Below are 20,978 nucleotides of genomic sequence, written 5' to 3'. Positions count from 1 at the left end.
CTTGGGTCTCAATTTAGCACTTTAGCCCACATCAATTCAATGAATAAGAGAAGAAGCATACATGATTAGTGGAGCACATGGATGACACATTCCTAAATTAGTTCGAGTTCACTCATTTATGATAATTAGTTCAAATGTCATGTCCCTTCTCAAACATATTTGTAACAGGGCGCTGCTACACCATTTTGCACAATTTTGGCTAAGCTAGAGAACCCATAATTTTCGACTTAGGGACTTAGGAGGCAATTCGACCTTATTTGGTTGCTACTGGAATGTGGGGGACGCCCACATGGGAGTTCGAATTGGCCCATTCGAATAGCTTGGAGGGAAAGTCGAATAGGTGGATGGAGGGGCCCACATGAGGCTAGGGAGGCCCAAGGAGTTATAACGAGGGAACAACTCTCATTTTGGATTCATTCTTACACCTTGCAATCAAAATTACTTGACTTTTTTCTTTGCTGTTTAGCTGAGTCAACTGGTTGTTTAGCCACGAATCTCTCAAGCGGGAGATTCAACCTCTACTTCGGGGGACCATCCTTGCCCACCCTAGAGAGGCAGTTCCATAAGTATTTCAGGAATTCCGGGAGTATGCTACAACACTACTATTCAGCCACAACAGGGAGTGCATATTTCTAGCTAGCTGGAGAATAGGCAAGGGGAGTTTGGAGCTATCAATAATCAAGCATTTGCCGGGAGAGTTAGAAGATTGGGAGAGCAGCAAAGGGCCAGCCTTTCTTGCGAGTTTGAAGCCAGCAGAGTCAGCATCCCAGCAGTTCGATTTACATTTGGGATTGCGGAGAGAGCCATCACTAGGCTCACGTGGGAGCCGGAGGAAGGAATTGTAGAGCTGGAGCTGGCTGGGAGAAGTAGGAGATCACTTGGAGGGCCATTTGAGGAGAATTGTTGGAGTTGGGAGAGCAGAGATTGACAGGATCAGTCACAGCAACAAAATTCGAAATTGGAGGAGGGCCAAGCTGTGAAGGGTCAATTTTTGAAGGTTGGAACCAAGGGAAACCTTTTCTGGGTTTTTCTGGGTTTTGGGCAAAGATTACACTTCTAAATTTATAGAATTTTCTAGGCAGATATAAGGGGTCAAACAGGGGTCCCAACTCAGCCAGCAGCTAGAGGAGTTAAGGGGAATTTGGGCCAAAATTCAGAAGTCAACATTTGGCCAATTCCTTCATGGGTTTGTCTGGGTTTAGGCCAAGAAGCAAGGAGCTGAAATCCCATAATTTTCTAAGCACGAGAAGCAGTGATTCCAGCCCTTCGAAGTCAGCAGACATAGCAGTTTTTTGGGGCAGGGCAGTTCAGTTTGGTGCAGCAGTTGTAGCAGCCTTCAGTTCGGCATTTTCTCACCTGGGTTTTGTCATGCTTGTCCATTGAGACAAGCCCAAGTGCACCATTCTATTTTACTATTGTCTTTTCTCTTGAAGAAGAAATAAAATGGCTCAGCAGTTCTCTATTTCTAGTGTTTCCATGGGTGCTTAATGTATATTTCGTTTTTCTAATCGCTGGATTGTTTGCATGCTTTGTATATCACTTACATTCATGTTTAGAAACATTACATCAAATCAGTTAAGGCGTGATATGTAGCATTGGTACTTTGCATGATTGGTGGAGTCTCCCTCTCTCTCTTTCTCTTGAGTGCATGCTTAGAGACTCCTTTTCCTCCCTTGGCCGCATTCATCTCCCTTTCTTTCTCAAGATCAGGGCATGCAATTTCAATTCAAAATTTCATCCATATTCATTGTATGCCTTCTTTGTCTTGATCTATAAGAGAGAGAAGATGGTCTCCTTGTAGGGTTAGATTCTTTTGGCACAAGTTCAGGAACTACTCAACCATCCTCGCCAACACTCAAAACGTGATATTCAATGCATAATCAGGATTGACAGTTGGACCACTGATATATTGTATTCATGATGGATTTCCTATCTTTATACCATTAAAATCAGACAGACTCCTCTGTGCTGCTAGCTCTTGGAGTCTTTGAAGTTGTTTCTGTGTAAATCACCTGATTATTGTTTTTATTATTGTCCTTTTATACCTTTACTTCAAGTTTTCTTCATTTAAAGCATACGTTGTAAGTTATCTACTCTTCATTTGTGACCGAAAATAACTAAGAACCAGTCTCAAAATTCTGCAATTAATTTATCTCTTTATCTATTCTCAGCTTTCTTAGGGTGCTTTAAGAGAAGCCTCACTTGCTGATTTATTTTTGAGTTTATTGTAGATTTTAACAAGGATTTCAGCAAAATTTAGCTCTCTTTGCACTGAATTTACACAGATTTCAAACACAAGTTACAACAGAAAATCACTTTAGGGACACCCCGACTGTGACTAGAAAAGCACCAGCACAAATGGAGAGGCATTTGGCAACTGACAGGACTAAATTTTCTACAGTCAATGCTCAGATCTGTTTGCTGTTTTTTGGAGCAGATTTGGATGATAGCACTCCCTAATGACAGTGCAAAATTCTTGCATTACTGCAGAGTCTAGTTGATGCAAAGCTAAGAGTTTCTTTACAGTTTTTCTAGTAAATTTTAGCTGCTTCAATTTGCCCATTTGGGCAGGACTGGCTTGGAATGCCCTTCAATGTTGCATCATAAATTTTGTAAGAAAAAGGTCCCTTGATCACTTCTTAGTTCCATTAGGTATCAGAGACTACAATGAAGCATACAATCTAGCTATAACTTTTATGTGATTATTTTTTAGTGGTTTAGGGGAGTTCAACTATATGACTAAGGAAGATACTTTATCCTAAGGAATAGTATTAAGTGCAAAATTTGTATTGCTTTAATCCAAGGTTGGCTTAATTTGCTGATTATAATTTTAGCCATCTCTTGACTTTGTATCAAATAGAAAAACACCTGAGCTTGGGAAACTTGTCTCAATTTCGTTTTTGCTAGAGTAAAATAATGTAAACGTTGGTTTCACCATGACCTTAAGAATATGGTCCCTATGCAAGGCTCATTAACTGTTGGAATTTTGTGCTACAGCTTATGCTTTTTCAAACATTTTGTGTACTATGGATTTCAGACAATGTAGTTAGGTTTAAAAACACATTTCCCCCAAAACTTTCAAGTCATATGGCTTTGTTTTTACTTGCAGAGAACATTAAACCTTTTCTTTGCGGTATATTAGAAAACTTGGATGTAAGATTTTAAGGATACTTTAAAAGTTTATATTTGTACATTATCCTGGCCAACTGTATATCTTGGTTGAATATGTTGTTTTCTTCAACCATTGTTAACTCTTTAGTCAACTCTGTTGTTGTTATGAAGAATTATAGAATGGGGGTTTTTCAGGTCTTTAAACGTGTTTAGTTCCACTGTTTACAAAGATATCTACAAGTGTAAGGTTAGGCATGTATAGTTCCAATATTTATGAAAATGTCTACAAGTTCCACCATTTGTTTTCCTAAACTTTATCTAGACATTTGTTTTCCTGAACTTTATCTAGAATTCCTGATTTTGATTTGCACATAACATACATTTTTATAAAAGCATTGTGTGCTGCACCCTTAATTTCCAACTTCGGGATGACCACCAAACTCGCACCCAATCCATTTATTGATTTCAATTCACACCCATGAATCGTGTAACTTTGCATAAAATATTATATTGCTTAACAGAGTTTAGTTTGTTGATGGTTATGGTCTTTAGCTTTCAATGGATTTTTAACTATGATTTTTCTTCTATGGTTTACATTCATTAAAGATATTGAACAGCAAATCATGTTGCAAGTGTTGTTAGAAAAGGCTTTACTTACAAAAAGTGTATTGTTTACAGGTTATGGATTCCATGAAGATGGATTAAAGGTATACATACAACTATCTATTTTCTTGGTTGTCCATTCACTAATGAAGGACAATGATGGAGTTGAGGCCCTACAACCAAAAGAATCATCTTTGCAGTTGAAAAAATAGGGTTATCTAGTGGTTAACAAGTGGCACTTGTTGACAAGTGTTCATGATTTCAAGTCCTATAGTCACACCAGTAACACAACACATCGTATGCCATAAGCCAAAGAAAAAAGTACCCCACTTTATTAACTCAGCTACCTAGAATATCATTCTTTTACACCTCTTTATAATTAACACTGAATATGCTTTTTCTAATTAAAGACTCTTTCAGGTCTTTTACATTAAGTCTATAAACTATGCATTCCTATTGTCACAGGCAGGTACACAGGTAGCATACGATATGATGGGGGAAAGCTTCAATGCACTAAGAGACACAAAACAAATTTCATTAACATGGTGTGAGATTGGAGCACGTCAAGTTGTTATTAGTTTCCTTCAACGATACATTTGCACAGGTTATTTGTGGTAAGTGTATAAAGAATCCTAATATTATTGAATTTGAAGCAAGGATATTTTAATCAACTTTCATAGACACTTCATCTTGTAAATATTTTTTCATATAAATCTTGGGTTTTAGTGTAACTGATATGTGTATATTTTTTATGAAATATAACGTAGCATATAACATTCTACTTTCCAGAATGTCTTTATCTACTTTCTAGGTTATCAACAATGAAGTACGTATAAATGATTTTGAATGTTTACTAAGAAGTGAAAAATGAAGTCGATTTTCATGTTGCATTTGTTAGTCATTCAATAGGGGCACATCTAGTTATATTTGAAAAAAATGAGGTCAATATGCTCTATTGCATCTTTTGCTATTTGAATAGGGGTGGATCTAGATTATCACAACCGTTCTGTTTGGTGATATTCTTTTCTAATGTCAACTGAAACAAACTTGCACATATACCTGTATAGCACAACTATCTCAACAAGAACATGTGAAGACTAAAGCATATATGAATGATTAATGATCTAGATAAATTTGCATCCCTTACTTTGGATTTTCTAGTTAATGACAGGAAAAAGTTAAGTACATCCCTTCAATTATATGCATTTGGAGCTTGCATAGGTTATAAAATACATTCTATTAGTGCTAACATTTAGAATCCTTCTATTTCAAATTAATCCTTCAGCCATCCTAAGATGATTACCCTGACCATGGCCTTCTAGATAAAAGTCCTCCCCCCATGACTGAACATAAAGAAGAGACCTGTTATAGCTCCGATTCTCCCTTGAGAAGAAGTCCTAACCTCTCTTATAGGGAAACCTAAGGATACTATCAAGTGGTCACAATCTTTCAACCACTCCACTCTTTAGGCTAAGAAAATTTCAAAGCCATGGAGGAATATCTCAACTAATTTTAGGATTGTCATTGTTGTATGGAAAGGAATGGCCTCATACTAGATCCAATTAATGCAACTCAATTTGAAAGGAATTCCTCAAATGGTTGAAAACTCGACCCAATGACTTTGCAAATTTGAAGACTAACGAAATTGGTGAAATTTCCTAAAATGTTATGACTTATAAATAATTCAATTAAGATGGTGTTGTTGGAGTCCTTTATAAATCCATGAAAGGAAAAGACCTATGTTGCCAGGAAACGTGGGTGCGGGGACGGGGACGGGGACGGGGACGACATTTTTGGAAACAGGGTGCGTGGGTTCGTCGGGTAATATAATAATATTAAATTTTAATAATTATATTTTATAAATTATAAATTTATAATTAATAATATATATGAAATTTGAATTTGTATATTTTTTCAACTTTAAACAAGAAAACTTTAATGATAATCATTTAAACATGCACATCATTGAACATTCAATTTTTCAAAAATTAAAATATATATACTATGAACTGTTTTTCCTGAACAAATTCTGAACCATTTAATTGGATTTTGTTGATCCATGGTGAAATTACATTGCATAGGGAGGCCGAGGTCTGTTCCTTAGTGAACAGTGAGCTGTTTTGTGTAAACAGTGGCATGAATCAAGCCCTACAGCTCAGCGTTTGACAACAAGAAGGAGGAGGGACTATGCCGCAGCTGTAGGAGGCAAATTGAGTGTATAAAAGTGCATTGACAGTTGTGGCTCATGTTGCAAACAGTCCGAAACAACAAGAAATTGTGACATTCATTCCGGCAATTCTGCTTAAGTAGTTGAGCCCCTGTGGGTGTTCACTGTTCAAATGTGTAATATAATGCACCTATATTTTTCACAGGCGGGTCTTGTGAAACTTTTTCATGGAATAATAAAATTTAAAACAAAAACTTGTAAATACCACTACCGTTGAAGCTGCTCTGTCCAGTGCCGCTGAAGCTGCCCACTGCTGCTGAAGCTACCCACTGCCCACTGCTGTTGAAGCTGCCCACTGCCGCCGGAAATGGTAAACGGGGACGGCTCAAGCCTCAACCACATGGAAAAAACTTAAAAGTTAAATGAAATCAGTAATCACGTATCAGATATTTGCTTGTGTGTGTTCATAAAGAGTTAAAGTCTTAAAGATTTAGGGTTTTTTAAGTTTTTTACCTTTGTTATAAGTTATTTTTTTAATTTCAATAAAAAAAATTATTTGAAAATTAAATTTTTAATATAGTTTTTTTTATGAAGAACCCAAAGAACCCAACCTGAAGAACCCAAAGAACCTGAAGAATCCAAGAACCCGAAGAAGAACCCAAGAACCCATTAAAGGAAAAGAACCCAAATTTTTTTTTTGAAGAACCCGGTTCTTTTGGGTTCGTCTGGGAAGAACCCGTACCCGAATCCGGTACTTGGGTGCGGGAACCCGGGACGGGTTCGAGAACCCCACCCCTGGGTGCGGGTACCCGTGCAACATAGGAAAAGACAAGTTTCACCATATATCATTTAACATATGATAGACCACATATTACATTTGATCCCAATAAAAATGTTCATCACAGACGATTAAGAAATTACTCCACAATTTATGCAAGTGCTTAGATGTAAAACCATTGACCATATTGTTAAATATCGTAGCTCGAATAGGTGTTCTAGTCTTGACCATTGACCATATTGTTAAATATTGTAGCTCGAATAGCGTTGTTCATGTTGTTATTCATTACTTCTAGCAAAAGACTTAATTTTCCATGAAAAAGTAATAAGAAATAATTAACTGGGTTAATAGCACCTTTTGTGTAGCCAAAAATTTCACATGGTATCAGAGCAGACTGAAGCATTGAGGTTATTGGTGATCTGAGTGCAAGGGTTTGATCGAGAAATCAAAGGATTTATCACATAGATTTTCTCTTCATATCTATTCAGATTTATTGGGGTTTATTATTCAATAGTTTCAGAAATGGCTTTAGTTGGTTTGAGGGATTTGGACAGACTTGATGGTGCATTGAACTTTGGTATCTGGAAATCCAGAATTTAATTATTGTTGGAGGAGCATGGACTAAAGGAGTATGCGACATCTGTTGCTGTCGTACTGACAAATCTGACGTAGTTAGCAACCTATCACAAGGAGGATATCAAGGATATGCGTGTTATCCAAGACAAGGTTAAAGATCACACCGTTCCTCATATTGAAAAATTGGATATAGCCAAGAAGATGTGGGATGCCATTCTAAAGTTGTTCCAGAATGCTACCATAAACAGGAAGTTGATTGTAAAAATTTCACCACTGAAATTCTATTGCAATAACTGGAATTGATTTTTCTAACTGATAAATTAATTATTCAGTTTATTGCTACGGAAACAATGAATTAAACACACTCCAACCTTCACAAATAAAAATACTGTGGAAGATAAACTGGAAACTGAAAAAAATACTGGCGCACACACAAAATTATGACAGTTATTTTTGGACAAATGTCCCCAGAAAAACCCAACTTGGGAAAACCGGTGCAACAGCTGAGGGTTTTAAATTTTTAATTATTAAGCAATAGTGAGAAATTTTGATTAGAAATGGATGCCAAAATTTGGCAATCCTTCAGAGAAAAATACTAGCAAAAATCTAGTGCGGAATTTTTCTCACCCCACAAGCAATTCGGGCTCTAACTGCCACGGGCTCTGACTGCCAGCTCCAAGTGAGTCGTCCAAATAGATTATGCGCAGGCATGCGTCACCCTAGCATAGTCCTTTCCATGCTCTGCCTAAAACAACTGCTCCTCAAGCCATCTTGTCTACTGCTAACTAAGAAATTGTCTCTCTAACACTCTAGAAAATCTTTCCGGCCTCTAGAAGTGAAACTCAGTTTCTCTCCAGCAAAATTGAATTGCCTCTAGAGACTTCTGCATAGCCCCTGCATTAGCCTCTTTGTGGCTATTTCTGCCTCTCTGCAAGCTACTCTCTGAAACTGGAATCTCTTCCTCCGGACACACTGCCCTTGCCCCTCTATGCCTTTGCTTCCCTTCTCTGGCCCGAACTCTTCCAGCAACTGGTGTTTCTCTCTAGAGGATCGAACTACCCAAGGAAATTGATCTCAAATGTGTGTTCTCCATCGACCCATCGATCTCCTCTTATAATCTTCAGTTGGGACTCCAACAATTAAGATTAAAACATAATCGATGGCTGAGATCATCTCTGGATAAATCCATGTAAGTTTCTAGATGCTTCACACATTTCTCAATTAATATTGATTAATTAACCCCTTTTCCTAAGTTTAGACTTAGGAAATATTTAAAAATAGGCTAATAATCTAATTGAGACACTTCTAGGTGGAATTTCCAAAAACGATTTCTGGGTTATGGAGAACTTGTGTATTTTAGCCTCTCCAAAAAGTTTCGAGACTATAACACCTCCAATGCTACAAAAAATAACACTAATCCTTAGAGAGAAGCTAAGAAACACCAGAATGAACAAGGGAGAAGGCGTAGTCAGTTACCTCACCAAGATCAGACTTGTCAAGGACGATTAGCAGTTGTCAGAGAGAAGATAAATGATGATGAGCTCATGAGAACTGCTCTAAATGGGTTCTCAAAGCAGTGGGATGTGTTTGTCTAAGTGATCAATGGACGACAAGACCTACCTGAATGGGATCGTTTGTGGAGCAATTTCACTCAGGAAGAGCTTAGGTTGAGCCTTGTTAGTGGATGATGAGAATGTTGCTCTTGTGGGAAGGGGCAAAGACAGGAAGAGCTCAAGCAAAGGGCCTAACTCCAAGGGAGAGAAGAAAAAGAAAGACGAGTAAAATCAAGTGTTTTGGATGCGGTCTATTGTCGCTCAAATTGTACAGGCACTGCGACAACGACTCAAGTCAGGGGTTGTCACTTTGATCCCTGACCTCTTCATTCTAGCTATCTCCCAGCAGCAAGCTATGGGAGGTAGCCCCTATGGAAATGTGAAGATGAAAGACAAGTTGGCAACCAACACATTTAGGAGATACGATTGAGTGGCCTAGCTACTAGTTAATTTAAGCAAGATTTAAGGATAATATTAAATCCAAATGTGAGACCAGTGCCTTATGGAGTCAACTTCTCTCTTATTATCAATTAGAGACCAAGTAACCGGATGGAAAATCGCTGCTTAGATGCTTCACTATCTTATATACTATGAAAATCCTAAGACCTAGGTGTGATGCAAGAATCTTGGTTACTTTTAGTTATATGCCTATTTTAAATATGACCTTCCTCTTAACTGTTTTGGAACCAGTCTTTAGAGTAGGTTGTGGGATGGAAGCCAACGGGAAGCAAGTGAAGACTTGATTAACGATACATCCCCTTGTGTTCCAACCACCCGATGCCTCCGACGCTGCTGAGACTGTGGCTCTAACAACTGCAAGGTCACCGTGTTAACCACTAGAACTGTGTTGAATCCCTCAAGATAAATTGAGAAAGGGTGGCCCTAGAAGTCTTCAACCAAGCTTACGTTTGGAGGTAAGTTATTAATGAAACTACACTTAGAATGCTTATGCAAAGAGTATGAGTGAGTCTTGAGTTAAGATTGCTTGATGTTTAAGTACTTAAGTTATTATTAACTTCTATGACAAGAGTACTTAACAATAAATGGAGAGACAATCTTATCACCAAGAATGTGACAATTATCAAATGCCAATATAAAACAATCCAAAGATAAACTTATCTTCCACAAGATGCTTAATCAATAATAGCAATTTAATAATGACAATTACTTAATACAATTTAGAAAGTAAATGCCAATGACAAGGTGCTCACTTAGAATGATTCAACACCATACAACTAGTAATTCTTTAAATATGTCAATGCTTAAGATAGACAATAAAATTATCAAGGCCTCTTAAGATATGATGCAAAAACAAGATTATGTGTTTAGCAATTATCCAATGATCCCTTAGAAATATTCAATTAGATGCCAAACACTATAACGCCAATTAGATGCCAAAATACTCATGAGAGAGAAAGATACTTCAATGCTAATTAAAAGCCCAAAGTAACTTAAACCATCCAACAAGATTAGAGGTTAGATGTGTAAGTGTTTATTGGGTGATTTTAGTGCTAGGTTAATGATCTTAGAGCTAACACAAGACAATTAAATGTTAGATTCCAATAGCATAAATCTTCTCCACAATGAACTAATTAGAGCATGAAACAATGAGAACCACTTTTGTAACTTATAGTTCACAGTTAAGATAGATTTAGGACAGCAGTGAGTAAATCAGTCTAGATCCAAGAAATGACAAGCATGAAAGAAACAAATATGAGAAATGAAACACCTAATGACTTTCCAAGTGAATATATGAGATGACCAACCTTCTTATGATGTGTTATTCAGTGTTATATCAGATCTAAAAGCACTTATGACAGCAGTAAGAAAAGTATGAATATAGTGAGCCACCAATGTGAGAGTGTACCAAAATTTCTAAATGCCAAAACAAATTTGTCAATATGAAATTTTGAGTTGTCAAGCACCCTTTGTGACGGAGCTTCAGATTACGTAAACTCTGATCAGCCTTTTATGCAGACATATCAATCATGAAATCAGTTAGAATTATGCCCAAGAAATAATGCCCACTCCACCAAATGACTAGCAAATCTTTACCATGAATTTCTTAATGCTTTCGGCAATTTATTTGTGATTTTTAGAGCGCTTAGATTTAAATTTATTCACTGTTATGAATGTATTAGAGAGATGTAGCAAAAAGTGAGAGAAAATGAGGGTTTAGAGATCAAACCCTAGGCCCAAGGCCTTGAAGATTGTTTGCCCAAGTTGCCAAAATTTTTCCAATGGATGGGCCATCTGAAAACACAATATTTTTGCCAATTTCTCTTGCAAAACCCACCAATATTCAGTCCCAAAAAATTTCAAAGATGAAATGAAGGCAAGAGAGGGCTAGGAAGAGGGCTAGAAGGCTAAGGAAGAGGCAAAGAGACAAAAGAGAGGCCAAACAAGCCTAGCGGCTAAGGGAAAGAGGCCTAATAGGCATTCCGTGAGGGCTAAAGAGGAGGCTGAGAGGCCTAAGGAGCTAGCAGGGGGCTCAAGGAGGAGGCCGAGAGGGAGAGCGAGGGGCTAGGAGGAGGAAGAGGAGGTCCGAAGGGAGGAGGAGGCCCTAAAAGGGTTGCAGCCAGGCCTTAGAGGCCCTAATGGCCCACGGCAAGCGCTAAGGGGCTGTTGTCTAGGGTCAAGGAGGGGGGTCAAAGCCTTTAAGGCTTGTGGCCAGGAACTACAAGGGCTTGAAAACCCACGACCACGGCAAGGAGGCAAGTTGAGGCTTCTAGGGGCTACGACTAGCCTCCAAGGCTAGAAAAAGGGGTGACGCAAGGGGTCTAGAGGTTGATGTTGAAGGCTTGGAGGAGAATGTCAGGCCTAGGAGCCCTAAAAACTTGAAACCCCTGCTCCAGAAAGTTATTTTGTTTCAGATCTTCAATTTCTGCAAAATTCTTTAGTACCTAAACCTGCAAAAAAATTTAGAGGCTAGACCTTACCCTCAAGTGCTTAGATTTAATCCAACTTTTTTCCTTTGATCTCACCTGCACAAATAAATTTACAATAACCCAAAACCCCAATATACACAAAAATTTCAAAAAATCTAAAAACCCCAACTACAAAATAAGGGTTAGAAAAATAAAATAATTTACAAGTATATTATACAAATTATATTTACAAAATATACAAGTGTACAATGCTTAGAGAAATTTTGAGAAATAATTTTTTGTAGATTTTGACGATGGCTAGATGTATTTTGAAAAATAATTGCTAAAAAATAGCCTTAGCGAAGTTAGAAAACCATAAAAAATATTCAAGATCCAAACATAGTCAGCCTATGCCCACAATTTGTGAACTTGGAGCCCAAGAGTTGGGGAACCTGCAAACACTACATAATTTCTCAAGAATAAATTGTTAGAACAACAATGAATCAGATCACCTAAAAGATAAGCCCAAAACTTATCAATAGAATGTTCCTATCATCTACAATGAAATAACGATTTAATAAAAATTTAAAGCACAATATAGGAATGCCCATACCCAGCACATACCACAAATCAGTAGAATAGAGACACCATGAACTGCACCCCAAAGACTTTTATTATGATTATTCAAAACGTTCCCAGTGGGACAATAGCTTTACATCAACTTTACAGAGTTACATTAGTCAAACATCAGATGGCTTAAGACACAAATGACCTCTAATTTATAGATAAATCCTCCAAGTGGAAAATAACGGCTAGTTGGCTTGATCCCCATCAAAATAATCTCGATCGTTCATAAATCTTTGATGATCTTTTAATCTCTATCGTCGAAATAATTATTTTTGAGGATTTTTTTGAATTTTTCTTTAAACCCATTTTTTATTAGCTCAAAAATAATTATTCTGAGCTAATTTCCTCAAAAAATTGACTTTGACTTGACAACCAAGGCCCAAGGGTCCAATTTTTCTTGAAATTTCCAATATTCCCTTGTTGGAGGACCTCCAAAAATTTATTTCTTTAAGACCCACGAATTTTTCCACTTGGAGAATTTAATTTCTCTAGAAATTTAATTTTTTGACTCAGATTAATTAATTTTCTGGCTTTGGATTAATTTTATTTTTGCCACAAATATTAATTAATTGACACTTGAGGGGATTAATTATTTTTCCACCCTCAAATATTTTAGTCATGGTGTCCAAATATGAGGGACCATGCACCAAAATATTTTTTATATAAGATTTTACATAATTCAACCCTCAAAGGGGGAATACCCGTTCGTTATAGACCCTCAAATATCTTCCCCAATTCTGCGACACAATATGATCTAATAGACCAAGTGACTTGTAATAAAATAATTTAGCTAATTAGCTTAAATTATTCTCAAATCACTTTTAAAGAAGACTCGACTAGAACACTAAGACTTCACCTAAGACTTTGACGATAAATTCCACCCTAGCTTTGGGTGAGACGCGAGGGAAAACTCCGTCGATCATCCGGGTTTAGAAACATAGATGAATTAGTTAGACCAAAAACCTCCTAAGATGAAGTTCGTCGCCAAAATAATAGGCTTACCTAGGTTGTTATGTGCATTCATAGTCTTACTAGCATCATTTACATTACAAATTTTGTAGAATGGGTTCACAATGACTCAAAAACTAATGGCTGATGATCCTTGATCCTTTGAAAAATTTGGTACAATTGCTTCCTTGGAACTTTGATAAAATGTGCGCAACATCTAGCTCTATATGGTGACATGTTGCTTCCATGAAGTAACGTGAGAATCCCAAAATCCTACATCCAAGCAAACAGAAGTCCATCAAATAGATATCCATTCAAAATCCAAATCATCATGCATACATAAAGTATCCACTGGAATAGAAAAAATCTACTCTAACAAACTGAAATGAAAAAACATACAACTTCAAGTGAGTAAATAGAAACAAATAATGACATGAATGAGAGGAGTAGGGTTAGAGATATTATACAAAAGATGCCCCATGGCATCAAACGTCTTCAACATAGTGCATACTGAGCATCTGTCGACTCTCCGGCAAGTCTGTGGGTTGCTTCTCAAATGTGCCATGCCTGATCTTGCATATGGAAGGACTGTCTTGTCCGAATATCGAGCTGCTCCTGGCCATCAGATGCATCAAACCTCTTCCTTCTTCTCTTTTGTTTTTTACGTTTTCTCTCGACAGGATGCACTGTTGATGTTGATGTTGATGTGATCGGTGTGCAACTTTCTATCTGATTTGGACAACGCTCATACGGAAAATTTGGAACGTCCAAGACTTTTGTGACCTGCTCTTCTTTATTTTCATGAACCTGCTCTGTTATGACTAGTGGATCAACCTTGCAAGCATCAACCTGATTCTTATCAATTTCCTTCCTGCCTGGATCATCTTCATTTAACCATTTCTCAATGGAATCAATGACTTCTTCATAATAAGATGAAGGTTGTTTCTGTGAGCTAGGAGGCTCGTGTTCTGGATCCTTTGGTCTTGGCTAAAGTTCCTGAACCTGTGATTTTTCTTTTAGCTACAACTTATTTTGAAGAATGATTTGTTTTTTTCTTATGGCATTCATTTGATTAGAATTCTCATCCTTCATAGCATTGATTTCTCTGGCATGATTCTCCTCCATGGTATCCATCATATTCTGAAAGGTGATCGTCTGATTATATTGCGTAACTTCTATAACTTCTAACCTATTCTGAAGAGCCATCTAATTGGCTAGCATGTCCTTTATCACTTTATCATGATTTATTTGAATAGAACTCATTTCTTCCTTATGATTTGATCCATAGTGATCAAATAATTTTGCATGGTGGTCATATGATTGGAGTGATTAACTTTCATGATTTCTAACTCCTCATCACGTTTTTCTTTTATGGCCAATAATTTGGTATACATGGTTCTCATATCCTTCACGTGATCTGTTATTAATCTTTCCTGATTAAGTTCCATGGTTTTCATCAACTGTGTTTGACTGAATTGCATGTCTTTAATCATTTGCTTTAGTTCCTTGATAAGATGTTTATCATTTTCATTTTCATCATCAATATTAATTTGATCCTTCGTCCCTACCCTTCGACTATCGAGGATTCTTCTTACGACGACACAAGTGGATTCATCATGAGAATGGTCACAATGCCTGCAATGTGGCACATTTTGATGTGGTGTATTTTCTTGAAATCTTTTCTCGATAATTGGGTCCTTTACAGGATCACTTTCATCTTTCTTCATAGTACTAGGGGCACAAGGTGAATCCTTTTGATCCCCATATCTATTTTTGAAATCATTGACAATGGCTTGTAAGGAATCAAAAAAACTGTCGGGAAAATCACAGAACCAATTTCTAGCATCACCTTTCAGGGAAAGGACAAAAAGTTGCATCTTGACGTCTTCATGATTATATGCAATTGCATGAGCATATATTTGCAGGAAAGTTGTGACTCTTTCGATGTGATCTATTGGAATGGCTGCATCATTACCCGTGAAAGAAGGTAATCTGTCAATAGAGATTTCCGAAATATCATGAGGAATGTCAGTAAAATGAAAAGGGGTGAACAAGTCATCCATGATGAATTGCTTAAGGGGAAAAGGAGCTAATGGATGTCAGAGAGAGATCCTTGTTCAAGAAAAACAAGAGATCCACAAGAAGCAAGCTTCCAACAAAAATTCTTGTAAGAAATGAAAGAAATGGAGTCGCCACTTGAACATGAATCTAACTCTAAAACCCACAAGGAAAAAACCAAAAAGTTAGTCAGGGAGAAGTAGATGAATGTCAGGGAGGGCTTCCTGCTTGAGAAAATGGATGCTTACAAGAATGTAGTTTGTTCTACCAAGTTCTGAGAGCGAGTTTGAGCAAGCTACTAGGATTTCATCTAGAGTAAGCTCTTGTATATGGATGAATAAGTGGAGTCGCCACCCAAACAGGAAACCAACCGAAATTTCCAGGTGCTAAAGGTGCAGATAAACAAGATGGAAGGATTAGTGAGAGGAAAAAGAATATGGTGATGAAAAGATGAAGAATGATTAAAAGGAAGGCGCCAGAAAATGTTGTGTCATTGCCGGCAAAATGAAAAGATCAAAGATGAAGGATGAAGATGAAAGATTGAAACATTTGTTGAGAGGACCAAGGACAGAAAAAATTTATCCCTAGCAACGGCACCAAAAAATGTTCTCGCTCAGATTGTACAGGAACTGCGACAACGACTCAAGTCGAGAGGCTGCCACTCTGATCCCTAACCTCTCCTTTCTAGCTGTCTCCCAACAACAATCTATGGGGGATAGTCCCTATGGAAATGTGAAGATGAAAGACAAGTTGGCAACCAACAAGTCCGGGAGACACGATTGAGTGGCCTAGCTACTTGGTTAATTTAAGCAAGATTTAAGGATTAAATTAATTCAAATGTGAGACCAATGCCTTATGGAGTCAACTTCTCACTTATTATCAATTAGAGACCAACTCACTGGATGGACAATCGTTGCTTATATGCTTCACTATCCTATATGCTATGCAAATCCTAAGACCTAGGTGGGATGCAAGAATCTTGGTTACTTTTAGTTATATGTCTATTCTAAGTATGACCTTCCTCTTAACTGTTTTGGAACCAGTCTTTAGAGTAGGTTCAGGATCCAAACATAGTCAACTTGTGCCCACAGTTTGTGAACTTGGAGCCCAAGGGCTGGGGAACCTGCAAACACTATATAATTTCTCAAGAATGAACTATTAGAACAACAATGAATTGTATCACCTAAGATAAGCCCAAAACTTATCAATAGAATGTTCCTAACATCTACAATGAAATAACTATTTAATAAAAATTTAAAGCACAATATAGGAACGCCCAGTGTTATGAAACCAGCTCACAAAAGATAGAAAAGATAGATCAACGACTTAGAAATAAGCCTCTTCGAGGGGGCAACCTCCTTTACATTACACAAATGAACAATTCTTTGATGATACAAATGAAAAGACTTCCTTTCTATATATAGGAGTCTAAGGGGTCATAATATAATCAAAGCCGACATAACAATAATAATGTAAGGGCACAATAATAACAATAGTGGGCTTCTATGGGGCACAATAATAACAATATGGGGACTACATGGGCACAAAAATATAATAAGGGAGTTGTAATAATAACAATAAGGGGTTACACTAGTAGTATATGGACCTAACATGCCCCTCTCCTTCAAAAAGTGTTGTCCTCAACGCTTGAGTAGTTCTTGATGCTCCTGTATAAAATTCTTGTCCTCCCATGTGGAATCTTCAGCTGGTAAGTTCTTCCACTTGATGAGATACTCTGAAATTGATCGATTTCGTAGCTGTTGGGTTCTTGTTTCTGTGACTGCTCCAGGCTCCAATATGATTTTTCCTTCCTCGTCAAGTTCTGGCAATATTGTTTGAACTGGGATCTTCTACAACTTTTGAATGAGTGGCCACACTTCTTCGTCCTTTTTCCATTCATACCTTGTTTCGTTTATCCCATTTGGTTGAATAATAGAAATGGCACACAACAATGCTTCCACATCCTCATCCTTTCTTGAGAGTGCATCTTCCACAACATTTTGCTTCCCTTTTTTGTAGATGATTTCAAAGTCATAACCCAACATCTTTGTGACCCATTTTTGTTGCTCTTCAGAGGATAATCTTTGTTCTAAAAAGTATTTAATACTATCATGATCCGTTTTTACCTTGAAGTGTCTTCCCGTTAGGTAAGGTCGCCATTTCTTAAGTGCTTGTATTATTGCCAACATTTCCTTTTCATAAATAGCTTTCTTGAGGGACATTTGTTTGTATGTGTGTAACCATAAAAACACCCAATCGCCTACATCAAAACTTCTTTCATTGAGATGTTGATTTGCCTGTTGTTTCATTCAATTTTGCACCAAAGTGGCGTTATCCTTTAAAAGTTGGAGAACTTGTTGTTGATGCTCGATGTGATCTTTCACTGCTTGAATCTTTTTCCTCTTGATATGTCATTCTATATTGAGAGTTTGAGGAGTGGTAATTTCTTCCAGTGCATTACAAGATATGGTCGGATTCATTTCTTGATGCTCTATGTGATCTTTCACTTCTTGAACATTTTTCTTCTTGATATGTCCTTCTATCTTGATAGTTTGAGGAGTGGTAATTCTGACCATTGCATTAAAAGATATGGTCGGATTCATTTCTTCTTTCTTGATGTGGTCTTTCACTTCTTAAAACTTTTTCTTCTTGATATGTCCTTCTATCTTAAGAGTTTGAGGAGTAGTAATTATTTCCAATGCTTTACAAGATGTGGTCGGATTCATTTCTTCTTTCTCCGGGGTTGGTTCCTGGTGTATATACTCTTCTTTTGAAGTTTCTTGATCCTTTTCTTCCTCCTCTCCACAATCAATGTAAAATAATTTCTTCTCATCACACTTATGACCTTTAATGCATTTTTTATCTCAATTGTAACAAAGCCCTTTTTCTCTGTTTTCTTCCAATTGTTGTGGTGTAACCCTTGTAGGTTGTGAAAGGCTAGGAGAAACAACACTTCTATCTTTATAGTTGTGAGAGGTAGACTTCCTTGTTGCCATAATTTTTCTTTCCACTTTGTAACAAAGCCCTTTTTCTCTTTTTTCTTCCAATTGTTGTGGTGTTGCTCTAAAGAAGGTGTTGCTCTTTGTATCCTGATAATGTGCTATAATTTCCTCCGTGAAAATTGACCACGTAATAAGTGGTTTACGAGAACAAAGCGCTTTATACCATAAAAAATGATCTTGTTCTAAATATGAAGATGCAATACATACCTTTTGTAACAGTGGTACACCATGTAGATCAAAATATTTCTCCATCTATAGTATCCAATTTATCGGATCCTTGCCATCAAACTTCCTCATCTCGATTTTTCTTGATTTTAGGAGCTCGATCTTGAAACGACTGTAACTCTGTAATTTCAGATCTCCAAGTTCTGAAATTTCTTCTTGTGGTAGCTCTCTGAGTTCTCTTTCTAACCCCGCAAGTCTGATCAGAATTTGATTATCCAAGAAAGAGTTATGCCAAATCTCCCACGGTGACCTTATTATAGACTAGTTCAGTAGAGCGAACTTGTATGACGTGCCACATCTCACTGTTTCGACCTTAGTACCTGAAACTGATATACAGAAAACTACAGGAATTCCTCTTTCTGTAACTTCTTACAAAATTTCAATCTAATGCTAAGAGAGAAAGTTATGACGATTTTCCCAACGTCACCTGTTTAGGATGTAATTCGGGAGTCTGCAAAAACCCTAACTTCCTCAGGTCATATGTCCGAAAATATAGCAAGCCAAGATCTAAAATTCAGACCCGAGGTTTAGACTGATTTCGTCTCAAATGGGTTTTCTTTTTAGCTTCTCAAACTGCGTAGCAAAAACGTTATAGTGAAAATTCCACGATGACCTGTTTTAGATGAAATTCTAGAACTTCAAAAAACCCTAACTTCCTCAGATTGTATCTCTGAAAATATAGCGAGACAAGATCTGAAATTCGGACCCGAGGTGCAACGCGATTTCGTCTCAAATGGGTTTTTGTTTTAGCTTCTGAAACATCACAGAAAAAAAGTTATAGCAAAAATACCACGATGACCTGTTTGGAGCAGCGAAACCCTAGAATCCAAAGCTCTGATACCAAATGTTATGAAACCAGCTCACAAAAAGATAGAAAAGATAGATCAACGCCTTAGAAATAAGCCTCTTCGAGGGGGAAACCTCCTTTACATTACACAAATGGACAATTCTTGGATGGTACAAATGAAAAGACTTCCTTTCTATATATAGGAGTCTAAGTGGTCATAATATAATCAGAGCCGACATAACAATAATAATGTAAGGGCACAATAATAACAATAGTGGGCTTCTATGGGGCACAATAATAACATTATGGGGACTACATGGGCACAACAATATAATAAGGGGGTTGTACTAATAACAATAAGGGGTTACACTAGTAGTATAGAGACCTAACACCCAAGCCCAGCACATACCACAAATCAGTAGAACAAAGACACCATGAACTGCACCCAAAAGTCTTTTATCATGATTATTCAAAACGTTCCTAGCTAGACAGTAGCTTTATATTAGCTTTACAGAGTTACATTAGCCAAACATCAGATGGATTTATTACTGCTCAAACTAGTAGGAGGCCTAAAAGGGACTCCTAAAGCGACAACTATTAAGTCAAGGGGACCAATGGAGACTTAACCCACTGTCACCTCAGCTAAGACTCCCTACTCTTTACGAAATTTCACCGATGGGAGGAGACCCGGTATATGGAAAGTCACTTGTGAAGGACGAGTCAACAAATGGATGTGAAGTGACCTTAATGATCCTTTCCTTGAAGGAGGTTAAGAATGGAGCTCACTTGCTCTTTAAGCAAGGTCCAAAGCTTTCTAGGATAAGGAGGTGAGGATTTAAGGGCTAGGTTAGAGGAGTATGCCTTGTAAAGTAGTTTCCCAATCCCTAAAATCCTTATTGAACTTGACTTCCCAAGTGGTTCTTAAAGAATTAACCTTTCAAAGGTATGGGACCACACTGGACCAAGCGGACCCAACCTAGGTTAAGGAGAGAGAATCTAGCAATCAATGATGATCTTAATCCAGACAAGGAAGAGGAAAGTATCAAAACAAAAATTTCCACTTAAAGGTGTCAAGTTGATCCTATGAGGTACTAGTTATACCAAGGAAAAGTTTTATCTCAGGGTTAGGGCTTGGGATATCTCACAACCCAACCGTCGGAATTTCATCCAATTTGGAGGAGACCTTGTTGACACATCAGCTCGGCCACCAGTGATTGCTTAGCCCAACACTCGCTTGTGTTGTGGGTGGAGCTCTTATGGAACTCACATCACTTTCCCGTGTCCTTCTTCGGCTTTGCATTGTTGTCCTTTGCTTGTGGCCTTGGCGGGTTGTCCTAGGTCGTCCCGCCTTGGCTTTGTCCTTTGTTCTGTGGTTTGGGGGCACCTTTCCCTTGCTTCGGATTCACAGATCCAAAGTCTCGCTTCTTCTGTTTAAACTTCTGCTCGATCTTGACGGCATATCAATACATCGTGCCGAGCGAGGAGATTTCCAAGAACTCCATCTTGTCCTGGATGTATCTATGTAGGCAGCCGCGGTACTTGAGTACCAAATGTTTCTCAGAATCCTTGATGCCCAACTTCATGCGCAGAGTATGAAAAACATGGGTAAACTCCAGCACATCTTGGTCCCTTCCCTACTGCAGCGTGGTCCACTTTATGTATTTGTCCTCATAGCT

The 20,978-nt window shown here is 37.7% G+C and overlaps 1 protein-coding gene across 1 annotated transcript in view; it reads left to right on the top strand.

The window, feature by feature from the left end:
• The window catches only part of LOC149227725 (uncharacterized), a 429,088-nt gene that overhangs the window by 187,737 nt on the left and 220,373 nt on the right, over nt 1–20,978 (top strand). Inside the window, exons 10-11 of the mRNA XM_089380583.1 lie at nt 3,790–3,818; nt 4,180–4,328. Of these exons, the coding sequence (XP_089236709.1) occupies nt 3,790–3,818; nt 4,180–4,328 (178 nt within the window). The remainder of the gene's footprint in view (nt 1–3,789; nt 3,819–4,179; nt 4,329–20,978) is intronic.

Source organism: Pinus tabuliformis, chromosome J, assembly GCF_031772625.1.
Source record: "Pinus tabuliformis cultivar Carrire ecotype Pingquan chromosome J, CPIR1, whole genome shotgun sequence".
Lineage (NCBI taxonomy): Eukaryota > Viridiplantae > Streptophyta > Pinopsida > Pinales > Pinaceae > Pinus > Pinus tabuliformis.
This window is presented reverse-complemented; position numbering and strand designations above follow the sequence as displayed.